The sequence below is a fragment of the Echeneis naucrates genome, chromosome 5, assembly GCF_900963305.1.
Source record: "Echeneis naucrates chromosome 5, fEcheNa1.1, whole genome shotgun sequence".
Taxonomy (NCBI): Eukaryota; Metazoa; Chordata; class Actinopteri; order Carangiformes; family Echeneidae; genus Echeneis; species Echeneis naucrates.
Genome location: NC_042515.1, coordinates 20,427,475 through 20,443,594, shown reverse-complemented (window position 1 = coordinate 20,443,594; position 16,120 = coordinate 20,427,475). Strand labels below are relative to the sequence as shown.

General features: G+C 40.7%; 3 protein-coding genes across 3 annotated transcripts; all 3 read right to left on the bottom strand.

Annotated features, from left to right (window-relative positions):
- Window positions 1-1,002: 1,002 nt before the first annotated feature.
- On the bottom strand, window positions 1,003-8,551 carry tfe3b (transcription factor binding to IGHM enhancer 3b). The gene is made up of 9 exons (XM_029501229.1): window positions 8,394-8,551; window positions 5,990-6,215; window positions 5,679-5,903; window positions 5,085-5,180; window positions 4,188-4,299; window positions 4,023-4,079; window positions 3,853-3,928; window positions 3,568-3,715; window positions 1,003-3,222 (listed from the first exon to the last, which is right to left on the bottom strand). Exons 2-9 carry the CDS (start codon window positions 6,179-6,181, stop codon window positions 2,764-2,766), a joined length of 1,365 nt encoding a protein of 454 aa, XP_029357089.1. The 5' UTR covers window positions 6,182-6,215; window positions 8,394-8,551; the 3' UTR covers window positions 1,003-2,763.
- A 507-nt stretch (window positions 8,552-9,058) lies between these two features.
- Window positions 9,059-13,121, bottom strand: gnl3l (G protein nucleolar 3 like). The gene is made up of 15 exons (XM_029501227.1): window positions 13,047-13,121; window positions 12,910-12,953; window positions 12,091-12,192; window positions 11,881-11,997; window positions 11,707-11,790; window positions 11,427-11,562; window positions 11,204-11,307; window positions 10,941-11,085; window positions 10,756-10,843; window positions 10,495-10,672; window positions 10,259-10,401; window positions 10,042-10,178; window positions 9,657-9,823; window positions 9,373-9,547; window positions 9,059-9,164 (listed from the first exon to the last, which is right to left on the bottom strand). The coding sequence occupies exons 1-15, from the start codon at window positions 13,057-13,059 to the stop codon at window positions 9,112-9,114; spliced, it is 1,686 nt and encodes a 561-aa protein (XP_029357087.1). The 5' UTR covers window positions 13,060-13,121; the 3' UTR covers window positions 9,059-9,111.
- An 862-nt stretch (window positions 13,122-13,983) lies between these two features.
- Window positions 13,984-15,880, bottom strand: LOC115043095 (red-sensitive opsin). The gene is made up of 6 exons (XM_029501230.1): window positions 15,778-15,880; window positions 15,023-15,319; window positions 14,747-14,915; window positions 14,497-14,662; window positions 14,173-14,412; window positions 13,984-14,082 (listed from the first exon to the last, which is right to left on the bottom strand). The coding sequence occupies exons 1-6, from the start codon at window positions 15,878-15,880 to the stop codon at window positions 13,984-13,986; spliced, it is 1,074 nt and encodes a 357-aa protein (XP_029357090.1).
- Window positions 15,881-16,120: the final 240 nt, after the last annotated feature.

Genomic DNA, 16,120 nt, shown 5'->3' with positions numbered 1-16,120 from the left:
GCTATGAGCAATATGAAGGATGGTGGGAGCAATGACAAGCCACATCTCCAAAACTCTAAAACTCCAGATTTGCAGGCACCTGTCAGAGCTGACAACACCTGTGAAGGTATGTGCATGCAGAACAGATACTCAACAGTGATGGGCTGCAGTTATTCACAGCTTTTTCTGCTTTTTGCCATACAGGAGCTTCGACTGAAGAAACTTGTTTTTCAGAACAGATCTCCACTGAGGATACTGAACTACCTTCAGCTGTGGATGTGAGCAAAACAGCAGGTACCTTATCCATTTTCTTAGTCCATTCTTATCACATCAGGCAAAGCAGCTTTTTGACCGATTTGTTTATTTTCACCTCTTCAGACTTCTCTGTAGAATCCAACTTGCAAACAAATCCAAAAGATGGTAGCAACAAGGCAGTATCTGGCTGTAAGCCAGGCCGTATGGACAAAGACGAACCAAAACCTCAGTGTTCCCTGTCGCCACCCTCCATGGAGTCCAGCACAGTCTATGAAGTCAGTCAGTCATTCACATCAATGAGCAGGAGTAGAGGAAACCATAAAACCACTCATGACGCCACAGAGCCAGATAGAGAGGGTAAGGACACTGAACTCCTCCAGGTCTTCTTTCTTATAAAAGCTTCATCCTTTCTCTCACTCTGCCTCATTGCCTCATTTTTTCTCTCAACTGTTTTATGTGAGATATCTGCGCTGCAATCCTCTTGGCCTGTCTCTTCTGCCATCCACTGGAGTGTCTCTTGGCCATAATGCGAGGGTGTAATGAGTGCTTCTGGTCCCTGTGCTCATGTCTGTGTGGTTGCGAGCCCACTACTCTGCAACCTCTCCTTGATGTCACCCAGAACTGCAACCTCTGCTGTTGTCTGGATGTGTGCAACTGCCTCTGCGACTGCGCCCTTTGTGATATCTGCCTCCAGGCAACCGAGTGCCTGGACCTTGCTATGGAAATCTCTCAAATGCTCTACCACTGATGAATAAAACAATCAGGACATCCAGACATGAGCCAATGGGAAACATTTATTTGTTAAAATCTTCTGAAAGCCAACTTGTAGGGACAAGACACAAATGTTACATGTATGGTTAACAGTCCATGTTAGCACTCAAATATATGTCAGGGTAAGACGTGGATTATATTGCTGAGAGCAAATAACTATGAATATGAAAAAGCTAACCACAGATGCCTCATAAATAGATGACACCTCAACATTGCTGTAACCACCAATCATTGTCACTCAGTGCTATGATCTAAAGCACCGTTTTCATGTTACCACAGCTCGAAGAATAGGTTTAAGTACTGCAATATTTTACAGGTTGTGTTGGAGAAAAAAAATACAGGATATCTGTTCCAAAAAAAAAAAAAAAAAAAAAAAAAATCAAAACATCTACACATAGGTTGTGTTATTGTGTTAAGCATGACAAATGAAATGCCTTCGTACAGTTTGTGGCTATTTTGCTGAGTAATTGTTGCATTCTGGCTTTTACAAAACAGATATAACCGAGTGTTGCAGAGGTGTCAGAGAGAGCCTAGTGCGTGGTGTGAGGTCAAAGCCCTCCAAATTCATACTACAATGAGATTTAAAGCATCAATAGATATATTCATTAATTTTGATCTTTAAAAAGCCACAATCTTGGTTGAACATGCTATCTGGTAAAAAAAAAAAATCACTCAGTGATCACCATGGTTAATGGAGACAAAATATTACTGACAACACAGATATTAGTCAGGAGAAACTACTTATCAAACTATTATTCAGGTATCAAAAAAATATGTCATGAACTACAGTACTATTGTAAAAGGATAAAATTGTTCTGCATTTGTCATACTTTCTTGCATTTTTGTCAACTGAGTGAATATATTCAAAAAATAAAAGGCTGATTTGTAATTTGTAGCTACTCTGGAAGAAGTCCTGCTTTGGCTACCTAGCTGCAGCAGCAAGTGATTTTCCACTGCTCTCAAGGTTTATTACAAATACATGCTACTTGGGCATTAGCTGTCCACTGTGTGTAAAAGTAATAAAAACAGACAAAACCTCTCATAAAATGCATAGACTGCCATAAAATAAGGTGCAATAAAATTGCTCAAAATAAAATATTCTTATATACAATAAGCAGTAAATATTTCACAATGTGCCATCATTTTACAAAAGATCCCTTCTGTAGCTGCTGGTGAAACAACCCAACACAGATGAGTATGTGAATGCTAATAACAAACCCTGATTCCAGTCAGTTGACAAAGCAAAAGGAAAAAAAAAGGAACATTTAATGTATGTTGGCATCTCGTAATAAGTTCATTATGCCATTTCTGTCATGAAAAAGAAACCTCACAGCTTTTCTCCCTGTAAATGAGCAAATAATAAATTCAAGCAAACTTTCTATTCCTCTTAAATCTCAGAAAAATTTTTAAAAACAATTTCAGAATGTATTATTTCTAAATGCTTAGTCCATGCCCCTATTATACAATACTCCATTGTAATAAGATTGCATTTATAAATCCAGACATAATAATCTGAGCTACTCCAAACAGGAGCAATAATAACAATAATAATCAACAATCTGTATGGCAAATATTCAAGAAGAACTTAAGTTTCTCCAGATGCAACATTTATGTTAGTTTTGATCTTAATGTTAGCTAGTTTGCTTTTCTAAATTCAATTATACAGTCCTATGAACAGACTTGTGTTATTTGAGGATAGACTGCACTTCCTGACATTCTTGTCCAAACAGACAGTCTCTGATCACCCTGCTGGGTTTATCACAAGTCCTCGTCCATTTCAAGGCTGCTCCTGCGACTGCTGGTTTTCGAGGCACCTGGTGACAGAGGAGAGAAGAGTGGGTCACCCACTCTCTCAGGAGACAGGGTGCATCCGTCGTCCATTAGAATATCTCCCAAGCCCACATCAGGATAGAGTGCTGAGGCTGAGGTGTCATCTAGTTCAGCGAAGCTCAGGCTGCCAAGGTCCAGAGGGCTGCTGATGGTGACTCCAGCAGGAGAGTCCGAGGAGGGTGGGGACAGGAAGGAGGCTGGCAGAGGCTGTCCGATGGCTCCCAGGCCGAGAAGGTTCTGAGTGGATGCCACTCCTGCCCTCGGAGGCAGAGATGGGCCGCTCTGTGGGGCCGGCTGCTGCTGGAGCAGGGAGGGGTCAGAGCCCAGACCAGAAGAAATGCTGTTGGAATTGGAGAGGCCGTGGAGCCGTGCCTGCATTTCAAGTTCCTAAAAAGAGCAGCAGCATATTGGCATTCAGGCACAGTGTCCTGGGACTGAGATTGAAATTATTACTTTGCATCTATGACATGTGTTTTTGCTGAAGGCAATTTCTCTATGATAAAGACTGATGAAAGCTGCAGAGTGGAGTTGAAGTTGAATTGATTTATTTTATCAGCACATAAGACGATCTGACGATCTGACCTGTAGGTGTAACTATCAATAGATGTGTTGGGGGAAAAAGCATCAATATACCTGTTAAATATTTTAGGATCACACTGATAAATGCGCAGATGTTGTTTTTCAAGTCTTGGATATGTTGCCGATTAACACAGCTGACCATCAATCACCAACCTGTATGCGCAACATCAGACTGTGGTTTGCTTGCTCCAGCTTCTTCTGTCGCATCTCAATGTCCTTTGCTCTTTGCTGCTCCTTCTGTAACTTCCTGATGTAGTCGACAGAAGCTTTCAGGATGGTGCCTTTGTTCCAGCGCATCTCACTGTCATCATATAAAGGTATGTAAGAATGATTAAACAACAGACATTTTTACTGTAGACAAGTTGAATGCACACTACCACTGGAAATTAAACATCACAATAAATTTCTGGCAGAAAAAAAAAAAAAAACATCACGTACGGGTCACTTGATTTGGGTATTAGAGTTCCCAGCTCCTTTATGCGGTCATTGATGTTGAATCTCCGTCTCCTTTCAACTGTAGACGAGACAACATATACAAAAACAAATACATAAGAAGAGAGAGAAATCTAAAGGATGTTTGTCATTAGGTTGAACAGAACTTGACTTACTGAGGTTATGGTTGTCCTTCTTCTGCCTTTCTTTCAATAGTGCTTTGGCATCTGCATCTGAAAAACAAATTCATGGTTTCATACAATGAAATGTTCTCCATGAAAAAAAAGGTTTTCCTGAACTTAAAAATCAGGGGGCATTTTTGCACCAGCATGTTACTTTACCAGTAATTTCCCTTTTAATTTTTGGAAGATCAGCCGGACAGGAGTTGCTGACTGTGAGAGTGGGTGCTGCCATTCCAGGGCTGTGATATACATCCAACAGATTTACTGGGAGCTAAAGAAAAACACAGCATGTTCAAATATATTTCCAAAATGGTTACTTATAACCATAAACCAAGAAACATATGTGGAAAGGATGTCTTTCTCATTCCTGCTTATCACTTTTGGAGAAACCAAAAAACATAAAGATAAGATAATTCCTGTGGCAGGAAACAAATACAACTACCATGTGCCACAAAGTTAAGGCAAGTGTGAAAGATATCATTGATGAACTGTAAAGCACAAAAACTAACTAACTGTACAATGCATAAAATCCTTGCCTATTATAGCTGAAAAGCCAGACATGGTGCTATTTAAATAGTCACAAAGCATTTACCTGACTGTGCTTCTTTATCTTCTCCTCCAATAGCATCACCATAATCCTCATTTTTTTGTTTCACGGCAAAAAATTTTGGCAACCCCTGTCTTATCTGAAAAATTCCGTGTTCACCTGGCGGCTTTATAAAGGGATTTTTTCCTTAGCATAATCCACTTTGTCTTGCTTCTCCCTGTCTTGTATCCCCTAGCCTCGACCCGCCCAGGCAGCACTTCTGTGACGAATAGTAGCTGAGTGCCAAAAGTGTATATTTACTCCCACGACTTCAAAATTCCACACATAAAAGAGACGTCCACTCACAGAAAAAACACTTCAGGTGTGTGTGTGTGTGTGTGTGTGTGTATATATATATAGTGTGATAGAACTCCTGAACTCCTATGTTCTGTGTTCTACTTGAATTATAAATTAACATGAGAACAGTAAAATTTAAAAACAAAGTATTCACTGTAAGTAGTTCTGAATACCGTGCTAGGCAGCTGAAGACCCGAGTCAATCAGTGTAATGATGTCATCATTAAAACTTGATTCAAGACTAATGATGTCGTCAATCACATCGTCGATCTAGATAAAGCAGGAGAGAGAAAACAGCATTGGCCCAAAGTAAAGCCACTGGGATCAAATGTGTGGAAGTAATAAACAGAATATGCATGTATATAGTGTACTTTGTAACTATGAACACTGAACTATGAACTTAAATAAGAACTGAAGACCGTGACTCATCATATAAACTTCTCTAAACCAAGGCAGCAGTTCTAAAGAGGCCTGGTTTAAAGAGACAAACGGGTGCAGGAGCAGAGTGGGTGCAGTTAAATAGGGCCTGTAGTATTTAACATCTTATTGTGACAACAGGCCAACACGGGTATGATGACAAAAAGCATGCATCGTCACAGTGGGACCTTTGGGCACATCACTGCAGAACAAACAAAAAGTAATTAAGCAAGAAATGTGCAGAAGGCAAAAACATTTAGCTTTTCAAAAAAATCCCTGCAAGTTTACAAAAAAGCAACATTTGGCAAGGTTGTGTAATCTGCTGCTACCAAACTCAAGAATTTCTCTTACTTCCTCCTTGTTGGATCCAATGTTAAGCAGAGCCATGGGACTGTTAGGGGCACTGCTGGCAGAAGGGGCAACTTCTGGAGCAGAACTGGACTGGGGCACAGGGGACACACCCAGGGACTGAGTGACCGCCTTGTTGCCCAAAGTGGTGGAGAGGTACTGCTTCACCTGCTGCCTCTGTGCCTGCTGTATGTGGTACTTGGTGGGGTTCTCCAAGTGAGTCTGCACCTGATCATTTCAACAGCTGTTAAGGGCTGAGATTCTGGCATAGTCAGATTTCATATATGACGAACACGCAAACAAGACGCTCTTACTTTCAGCACCTCCACAGGCACCTGTGCTGGAGGTGGGCGGGCAGCATTTGGGGGAAGAGTGACAGATATGGCTGGAGTGGAGTCAGAGGCCCGGAGCTGAGAGGCAGACGCCTGCTGCTGGGCCTCACGTCTCTCCTGCTCCTGAGCTTGTTCACGCATCAGCTGCTGCCGCAGCAACACACGTGATGACATGGCTAAGGAGAGAGATCCAGATCTAGGGGCGGAGCTGGAAATACAGAACAAAACAATTAAATAGGTAACATGAGTATATCACATTTCGTTTACAATCATTTAAGAATAGAAGTTGTTATCTATGACAAATCAATATTTTGTGAATGCTACATGCAAACATTTTAATTACAGATGAAATATTCTGTGACCCAAACAAATTATTTATATATATACGTAAAAAGACATGTTAGAGTACATTGGACATTTATAAAGGGTGCCAACAATCAAGAAACTTCATCCCAATTTAACATCACATGTTAAAGATATCTTACTATATTGATGGCGCATTATGATCTTTGGTTTTATGGGGGGGTTTCTTTTTTGTTGATGTTTGTTTTTGTTTTTTTATCCTCCTTTCCAAGCCTTTGATTTTTTTTTTCCCTTTCATTTTCAAAACATCTCACATATCAAGCCCTGTGAGTTTTTTGGCTTTCCTAACGTTTAATTTTTCATTTATGTATAATTGTTTAATATAGAATTTTTTTTCTGTACCAAATAAATCAAACGAAAGCCATTGACACAAAACTGCTGACACATTTCCAGGATTATGAATGCTCTGTTTGAGAGAATGATGTGGTCTTAACCTAAACATGTCAAAGCCCAACTCTTCAACAACTTGCATTTTATTAGTTCCCAGACCAGCTTCTCTACTAATCTCCCCCACAAACTCGACAAGATTGTGAATGATGTGTCTATTTGTCGGCGCAGTCACCAACAATAATTAAGGGGCACAGTGTCCAACTACCCAGATACATGTTATGCTTAATTCCTGCTGTCCCTAGGAATCTAGATGCTGTTAAAGCATCTAGATTACTATTGAGCTGCATAACTGAACACAGGTCAACATCCAGTAAACTGTAGTTTCAGCATTTGCTGGTTGGAGATTCAATAATGTGAAGTGAAACAGTGAAGTTGGCCGAGCTAAAATACATTTGTATTTTCCACCAACCAACAGACCCAATGAACTGTGCTTACTCAGCATATAAAGCCTCCCCACCTGATGCTGATTCTTCAATGAGAGATGAAAAATTTCATATGAAATGAATCAATTTAGTAGCCCTCCTTTATTTCCCTTCACAAAGACTTTTGCATTTAAACTCCAATCTGTTTTATATTGTGTTACACCACACATGATCTTGGTGATACTTCTTTGAATTCAGAGATGATTTTTTTTTTTTTTTTTTAAGATTCTCAAGGATTTGATAACCACAGCAGACGAGTCTTACTTCTCACCCTGTTCCTCTGACATGCTACATTTCTTCCTCTTTCGTTTCTCTGACAGACAGGGCGGACACATCGAGACCCTTGCAAATTTTTTTGCACCCTTATTTTGCCCTCAGCAGGGTAAAATACACGTGGCATTCATTTCTATATTTCAATCAATGTTCACACTGAAGTCAACACGTTTTACAACTACAGCCGCAGTTCTTACATAATCTGACATGTCTGACAGTCTATCATACACACACACACACACACACACACACACACACACACACACACACACACAAGGGGGTCAAACTTTGAACACCATGACTTCTGGTTATCTAGGAATAAAACCAAAGCACACTTCATCTGAGGACAAAGGGACTCGCACAGTAAGAAGGCAAAAGTCCGGGCATACTGCTGCTCTGTGGTCAGTCATGGAGACACGGAGCTGACGGGGGTTTTTGAGCCCCTCCAAAGTGGACGTTGTCTGTTTTGACAACCGGACCCCCAACAAACCAGCAGGCTGGTTCACTAAATGTTCGGTTAATGTTTCAGTTTCGATGGGGAGGGGGGTCTAATCGTGCCCATTAAATACTTACTGCTTTTAGCTGTTTTCGTAATCTCTATTTCTGGCAGGCTCCACTCCAGCGTCATGAGCTAGCTGAGCTAATTGACAGCTCGGTGCTGTTAACGGGCCCGCTCCGCCGCGCTGGCTGCGGACACAGAGCTGGAGCCGCCGTTTACTCCGCGGACAGTTCACACCCATTTCACGGTAACCAAACTACAACCACATGCGAGGAAGATTGCGGGTTCTCACGGAAAACCTCGAACTTGCAGCGGCGCCTAATCACACGTTCACGGCCGAGTAGGAAGTAGCATCTTAGCTAACTAGCTAGCATCCGTTAGTTCCCTAAAGCTAAAACGACTTCACTGAATAACTGAGCAAATAAAGATAAAAACGTACCCTGGTGACAGTTTTGGTGAACGTTAACACAGCCATAAATCCCCGAGGTCGTCCGGTTTCTTTGCCATTTCTTTCGGTCAGTGAATGAAGCTCTTCAGTCGATATCCAGTGTTGTTTACCTCGGGCCGACGGACTGAGGTCATTGACGCGTTACCCGGAACTTGTTGTCAGCTGGAGTTTTTAGATTCACGGCTGCGGCACTGCAGGTTCAAAACAAACCCCTGTCACTGGGAGCATCTAAAAATAACTCATCTGACTTCACTTCAGAGAATAACTCAAACGCGTACTCCTGACGGGGAATGCAGGCGGAAACGATGTCAGATGATAAAAACCGTTATTTGTGTGCTGGAGACAGTCAGTATATACTGTAGCTGCCAAACAGCAAGAAATATACAAAAAAAAGAAGAAAACAGGAGAACAAATTGTTATCAATTAACAAAGGGTCAGGAGTCTCAGGTGGTAAACCTCATACAGTACGTCATCAGATGAACTCGACCATGACAACTACGTATGTTTCTTCTCTTCTGTAAAATAGCACTGGCTCTGTTAAGGGGTTTGGGTCTTCTGAGTAACAATATCCTTTTTTATGTATGCCAATGCAATGAAATTACAAATCTTGGAACTACTACAGCTATAGCACCAATACACACAAAACACTGAGGTTTTTTTTCTCCAAATATTTTTTATTTCAATTTTATTTTAATCAGCTATCTGAAAATTAAAAGTCCATGGCAGCCGTCAATGTGTCAGAGAGTTTTGTGGCAATTTTTTCTATAGGAAAGAAAAAAAAAAAAAAAAGATTAATTTTATTTCCACCCTTTAAATCAAAATCAATGTCATGTAAAGAGAAAATTGCAAAATGCTTGCTTTTGTGTGTGTACCATTTCATAAAAGAACATATTTTAATGTTGAACAAAGGCACAACATGCCTTATCAGCTTTAATATTAATACTAGACTGAGACTGATATTGATACAAACCAGCTCTTTTCTGCTGCTTTTTCCTCTTCTTGCTAGCAGCCAGGAGGGCTTGGCCTTGCTGTAGAGGGTCTACATTCACAATATCCTTCAGATTTGGAGCCTTGGATTCAGCTTCATTCGCAAATATGTCAGCCTTTGATTTCTGAGATTTGATCTCCACTGTCATGGGTCCAAACTGTTTTTAAGATAGAGAATATCAGAAAAAAAAAGTTTAATGAACACCAATTCACAAAAGTTAAGGGTTTCATTAAACACTGAATCTGGAATGAAGGTGCTGTTTTAACCTCTGGGTCCTGGTCATCCTCCATAGACTCAGCTTCATCTTGGAAATCTGGATTTTCAATTGTTCCTCTTCCCATTTCCAAGTCAGAAGAAGTTTCACATTGGCTACCTTGTGTCATCCCAGTGGTTTCCATGCAAAATCCCATTTGGATGTCAGGACAAGATGATTCTGAAGCACAGTAGAAATTTAAACCATTTTACACAATTCCTTACAAGGACAAAAAATGTCCAAAGGTAATTTTACAAAACGATTCCTTTTCATTTCCTGTTCTACTACTTCCCAAAAAGTAAATTATCTCAGTAAAAACTGATGAGTGAATGTGAAATCAGTAGATTTTCCTGAGTAACAGGCACATTTTATACATCAGTTGTTTTGTTTTAACTTACCTGCAAGAACCTCCTGGTTTCCTTTTTCAAGCTCATCCCAGTCAAATGCTTTCCCCATCTCCGTAACAATCTCAGCACTGACGTGTGTCGGGAGTGTGTGCGTCTCTGGAGGGTGTGTGAAGTAGCTGATCCTTCCCCTAAATTACATAAAATGTTGAAATTAACACAATGATAAGATAACTTACTGAATATCTTGCTTTTCCCAAATTTTACTCACCCAGTCCAGTCCATTAACACACTCTTCGCTGCTTTGTCAGTGTCAGGGAGCCCTCCTTTCCTTAGTTTTCCTTGACGTTGGGCAAGCAATGCCAAGAACTCCAGAGCTGTGTGAAAGTCTGGAACTCCATAGTGCTCTATGATCTGTACATTAAGCAGAAATACTAACACTGCAGCATGCAATTGATGGAAATCAACCAAGGTTCAAAATGTTAAATATCCAACTACATGACAGACCTGTGCCTTGTTGCAGCGTCGGAGGATGGCCTCAACAGGTGGAAGGGGATCGACGAGCTGTTCAATTTTCACACAGTTTCGAAGAATCATTGCTGCATCAGTCGTTGAAGTTGCCATAACAATTCCAGGGCAATCCAGAAGCTTAATGTGTTTGTCCAAATGCACCTCCTGAAGGCACCTGAAACCCAGAACCCAAAGTAAAATCTGCCGAGAACAAGCTTGGTTTCCAGGAAAACTGGAGTCAAGTACTGTAAAACTTACTTTGTGACACCAGGGGTGGCTCCAACACTACAGGCTCGTGCCCGTTTGAGACTGTTGATCAAACTACTTTTTCCCACATTGGGAAAACCTAAAACAGGAGTGGGGGAAAAAAAAAAAAAAGTTTACATTTGAAAACTTAACACTGCAAGAGAAAAAAATGTGACTTTACTGGATGCAGTGCTTACCTACAACACCAACAGTGATGGCTGTTTTTATGTCCAGGTTGCGGCAGTAGTTGCCAAGTAGTTTCATTAAGCAGTCTGCACCAACACAAGCACTACTGTTGAGGAGCTCTGTGGTGGCCTGTGTCACTGGAACATTACTCCGTTTCTATGCATTTCAGGAGACAGAGGGTTTAAATTTGATGTGAAATGGTCTTATAATATGTTTTAAAGAAACTGAAATGAGATTGTGCATATTTCTAATTAAGAAACTTTCAACTGCATACCAAGTTTTTTGCCTGCTGCTGGGTGGATGCTTTGAAAGCCACAGTAGGAAACTCATTGCGAAGATACTTAATCCACTTTCCCACAATTTCCTTTGCCACTAAATCTACAAGTACAGTAAATACATTGAAGTCAAGTTTCAAATGTGACATTACAAATAAAATATATATTTTTTTGTCTATTCAAATGCATAATGATACATACAATTCTATTTATCTAACTTACCAATTTTATTGAGTACCAAAACGATTTTTTTGTCAGTTCCACTTTGAATAATTGCCTGCTCCACTTGAGGACATCTGCAGCCAAGAGGGTCACGTGCATCCAAAACTTCCAAAATCACATCTGCAGCTTCTACCACCTTTAAGGAAAACAGAGAGACACACACAAGTTGAAGTTGAAAGAGATCAGATTTACAATTATAAAATTATATATTTAATTATATTATATATTACTATTCATCAGAGATGGGCAAGTTTGTCCCAAGTAGGGATATGCTGCCTACCTTTTTAAATTCCCTGTAATACGCCTTTCTTGAATTCTCGTTTTCAAAATTAATATGCTTCTCCAAACTCTGGATTTCTGTTTCCTGTGAGGGCAAAAAGGACAGTGAAAGTCAACATGAGCAACTGGCAGCAATTTGAGCTAGAGTCCATTTGGACAAAATAAACTGCTTTACCCTCTGTTCAAACTCTCTCTGTCGCTGTAGGATGTCACTCTGAAAGCTTTGCAAATTCCTCCGCTTTAGCAGCTCTCTTTCTCTTGAGACTTTCTGTTTTTGTTGTAGCTCTTGGAGCTAAGTGAAGAGAAATTGGTTAACCTCAAGAAAATATCAACAGTGTTATGTCAAGTGCTCAAAAACACAAAGCATGGCGATTCAAAGATTTACCCTTTGCCTCCTTATTTCGTCTGGTTTTCGTTGTACATGTTGCACAGACTGCTTGGTAGTCTTTGCCTGACCTGAGGCATCACCCTTCCTCCCATCTTTAGACTGCATAGAAAAATCACCCCCAAAGCCAGTGTTTTAATAAGAATAAAAAACTTCGCTTTAGTTAATTAATTGCATTGAATGCTGAATATAGCAACACAACAGATTAAGTGAGGCTTTGCAAACTAAACCTAGCCAAGAAACTTGGCTAGTGAAACAACTCTATTTACAACTGACTGTAGAAGAAATGTATAGCAGCAACACGTGTGCCCCACTGTCAGCTGTCCGAATGAAATTTGCATTCACAACAATCTTTTTTGAACAGCTCGTAGGAGGTTAAAGTGTGTGAGCCTCAGACGGTCACGTGTGAAAGCATTTGCTCGATAAATACTGTAGCTGTTTGGGGCGATTAAGGCGGCAGGCGCAGTGACACTGATCCTGGCAGTCGGGTGTCTGCGTGGCACAGTCCGGTACCTTTGTGGGTATTTGACAACCCGAACCATGTTTGTGTCAGTGTCCCTGCAAAGCTCCAAGCATCCCGAGGGACATGGAGATGGAGACCCTGTGCACCGGTGTTTTATCAGATATTACCAGTGTCGATATCACCCTCGTGCTGTGATATTTATCGACGGGAAAAGCTTCACGACAGTTCGACTGTCTCTCGAAGAAAACACAACGCAGTTGTAATCCTGTAAAGGACAGAGCAGCAGGCCTGGGGCCGACATGTTTAGCCGGAGTGGAGTTAGCTACCACATATAACGTTAGCTGGGCGGCGCTCACCTGAAACTTCCCCAGGAAGCCGAGACGCTTTGCTCTTTTCTGTTCTGTGAAAGGAAAGAAACGACAGAATCCATTCAGAGGGGCCCGCAGCCATTAGGACAGAGAGGACTCACAGTCAGATACGACTCAATACGTACTTGCTTTGGACATGGTTTCAACAAACTTCTGCTCCTTGACTTCACGTGTGAGTGAACAGCATGGGCATGCGCAATGACGTGTGTCACAACATCCGGCTAAATGTCAAAATAAAAGACTCGTGTCCCAATCCCATAAAGTACACGTTACTTATGTACAAATGTTTTAATGTGTGGTTTTTTCCTACAGAACTGTGTCATGTGACTATTACCTGTCCATACTGATCATGTGATCACGTGCTAACCTATATAGTAAGAAGCCTAAATGCGACCATTTTGTACTTGCCCTGATGAAGGCCGCAATAGTTCAAACGCGTTGGCATGTTTTTATCTATGATTAGGTAGCCATTAAGTATTAAGGTCTTTTTAGTTCACAACCCTCCTGAGTGTCTCAGATCTTTTCAGTAACTTTCTGCTAATACTATATTGTATGATGATGGAGGCATGCTCTTTTTTTGTAGCTTTTTCATTAATACATTTAGATATCATTCACACTGAATAGTGGCAAGGTAATTCTTGATCATACTTTAAGATTGGTTAAAAATATTAGGAACAGACACGGTTCGTGGTAATAATTAGGCTACTATAGCAATACAGGTTAGTTTTAACATGAGCTATGAGTTCTGGGACAGAAAACCCAGAACAGATTTCCAAAGGTGGCTGCGAACGCACTGATGTTCTGTGATGACACAGGCATATAGTCATGTATACCATTTAGTGCAGTTATTCAAATAAAAGTGGCCATTACTGAAAAACACTTAAGAGAAACCATTTACACGATGCTTAACTTAATTGTTATTTATTTATTTTTATTTTTTTTTTATTTTTTGGTTTGCAAGAAAGTTAAAGCAAAAAGGAAACGATAAATAGAAACAACAAATACTTTCTGTACAAGTCATATTGGTTCTCATTTCTTTTTCAAAAGGTAAAATATGCAGGTTTATGCAGGAGCCACAGAGGAGACCTCTGTCTTTGATGTGGAAACTTCAGAGCCATCATCCACTTCCTTGCCAAAGAGCTGCATGATACATGTCCGGAACTGATAGGGAGAGAGCAAAAAAATGTGTTACAAATGGTGATCCATCTAATTTGTGATGGTTGCGTGTAGCATTGTGACTGCCACACCCACCTGTCGGTTCATGAAGACATAAATGATTGGGTTGTAGATGGTGGCGCTTTTGGCAAAGTATGCAGGCATGGCAGCGGCCAAAGGATGGAAGGCATATCCTGGGTTGGCTGCAGCAAAACAGGCAAAGAAGGTGTAGGGTCCCCAACACAGACAGTATGCCAGTATCATGACAACCACCATTCTGGATACTTCTCTTTCAGCTTTCTGGGTTGACTCGGATTCCTTCTGCTGCATGGCTACCTGTAATCAACAAATCAGTGCAGTGTGAGAGTCGGCCAGGCTGTGATCTACTTCAGCTGAAGTATCAAACTGCAAGTAACTTACAGTATGGATAGCCCACCAGACGGCTAAGTAGCACAAGATAATAATAGACAGGGGAAGCAAACAACATGTAACCATCAGAACAATCATGTAGGACTGAACTCCAGGGTCTTCACTTCCACTGAACACATCAGGTCCACATGAAGTCTTGAGTCCATGAGGCCAGTACCTGACAGGAGAAAATGGTTGGATTTTTTCCACTGATACATCTGATGAAATAATTTATTTTATTTTGATAAAACTAGCAATCTACCTGCTCCAGCCAAAGATGGGGGGAGCACACCAAACTGCTGCCCAGACCCAGGAGAAGAGAATTCCTCCCGTAGCCCATTTCTCATCAAACTTGATGTTTCCAAAAGGTTTGCACACAACTACCCATCGCTCCCAAGAGATGATCGTCAGGGACCAGAGAGCAGCAATTCCTGTGTGAAGAGGCAGGATACCCAGAAATGGTGTTTCACACACAGTCCAATAGCATATGACCACAAACTGTTTCCATATGTTTTCAGACTAAAAAACTTCAATTTACCACAAACTGAGACAGTATAACCCTCAAAGATGCACATTGGGTGTCCCAGAATGAAGTAGCCAAAAAACTGGTTACAAACACTGATGGTGCTGGCAAAAACTGTCTCTCCAAGATCAGCAACTGCAAGATTGACCAAGATCCAGTTGAGTGGGTGACGGAGTTTCTTGAACTTTGCTGTGGCCACCAAGACAAGACCATTGGTAAAGACCGATGCAATGACCACAAAAAACATCCAAAGTGTGGCAACATTGTAAATCCACCGAGGAGCAATGTGGTAATTTGGACCCTCAAATGGATCTGGGGGAAAAGAAAAAAAAAAACTATTTTATATTGTCTCGCATTTTAGAACCTGCACATAATAATTAAAATCAATATAAATAAGGTTATTGATATAGTAAGATTTTACAAGAAGTCAGCGAACCTATTTAAAAGTCATGAGACAAATAATCAAAAGACATGGCTAAATATTTACATTTCAGTTTAGTTTCACCAACAATCTCCCATTTATTGCATCTTGACTAGAAAATATGGCATTGGCAACTCTTTCAATTAATTCAGTGTTTATGCAAACGTCATTTAACAGTGTCCATTTTTAAAAGGTAGACACTGCCAAAAGATGCTCATCTTCTTGGTTCAGCTTCTTGCTATACTCATCACTACCTTTCCTGACTTAAGGTGTTAAGATTTTGTACAAACACATCATATAACTAAGCTGCACATCAATTTATTCAGAAAATAAAGTCATAATACTGTACCTTTGGTATTGTTACTGTTTGTGTAAACGAAGGCAGATCCCCTTGTTGTTTCTTCTTGGTATCTCCTGGCAGCAAATACCTGCTTTCCCCACTCTTCTGCCATTCTGATCTCAGAGGTGGGCCCTCAGTGGTTGGCCTTTCTTGACACGTGGAACCTCTGGGGTTGGCTGATGCTACACATCTCACTGCAGCTTTTATACCTGTGTCTTAGACACCCCTGATGGGATTAAATCAAAATCAAATTACAGCCAGGGTGTGACGGTTTGCAGCTTAAAAGCAAGAAACTTTGAACCGTAATTAAAACTACCAGCTAATTAGGTTATGACGCAAAAGTCAGAATAGT

What these genes read in the sequence shown, in the direction of transcription:
- tfe3b (XM_029501229.1), bottom strand. Translation starts at nt 6,181, where the DNA reads ATGTCATCACGTGTGTTGCTGCGGCAGCAGCTGATGCGTGAACAAGCT. An exon ending in TTGGATCCAACAAGGAGGAA is followed by an intron (nt 5,181 to 5,678) that starts GTAAGAGAAATT and finishes TGCTTTATCTAG; the next exon opens with ATCGACGATGTGATTGACGA. An exon ending in GTCTGATGTTGCGCATACAG is followed by an intron (nt 3,223 to 3,567) that starts GTTGGTGATTGA and finishes TGCTCTTTTTAG; the next exon opens with GAACTTGAAATGCAGGCACG.
- gnl3l (XM_029501227.1), bottom strand. An exon ending in AGCAGCAGGCAAAAAACTTG is followed by an intron (nt 11,086 to 11,203) that starts GTATGCAGTTGA and finishes TGAAATGCATAG; the next exon opens with AAACGGAGTAATGTTCCAGT. An exon ending in GTGTTAATGGACTGGACTGG is followed by an intron (nt 10,179 to 10,258) that starts GTGAGTAAAATT and finishes TATGTAATTTAG; the next exon opens with GGGAAGGATCAGCTACTTCA.
- LOC115043095 (XM_029501230.1), bottom strand. Translation starts at nt 15,880, where the DNA reads ATGGCAGAAGAGTGGGGAAAGCAGGTATTTGCTGCCAGGAGATACCAA. An exon ending in AAACAGTAACAATACCAAAG is followed by an intron (nt 15,320 to 15,777) that starts GTACAGTATTAT and finishes CTTTTCCCCCAG; the next exon opens with ATCCATTTGAGGGTCCAAAT. An exon ending in TCTGGTGGGCTATCCATACT is followed by an intron (nt 14,413 to 14,496) that starts GTAAGTTACTTG and finishes TGTTGATTACAG; the next exon opens with GTAGCCATGCAGCAGAAGGA.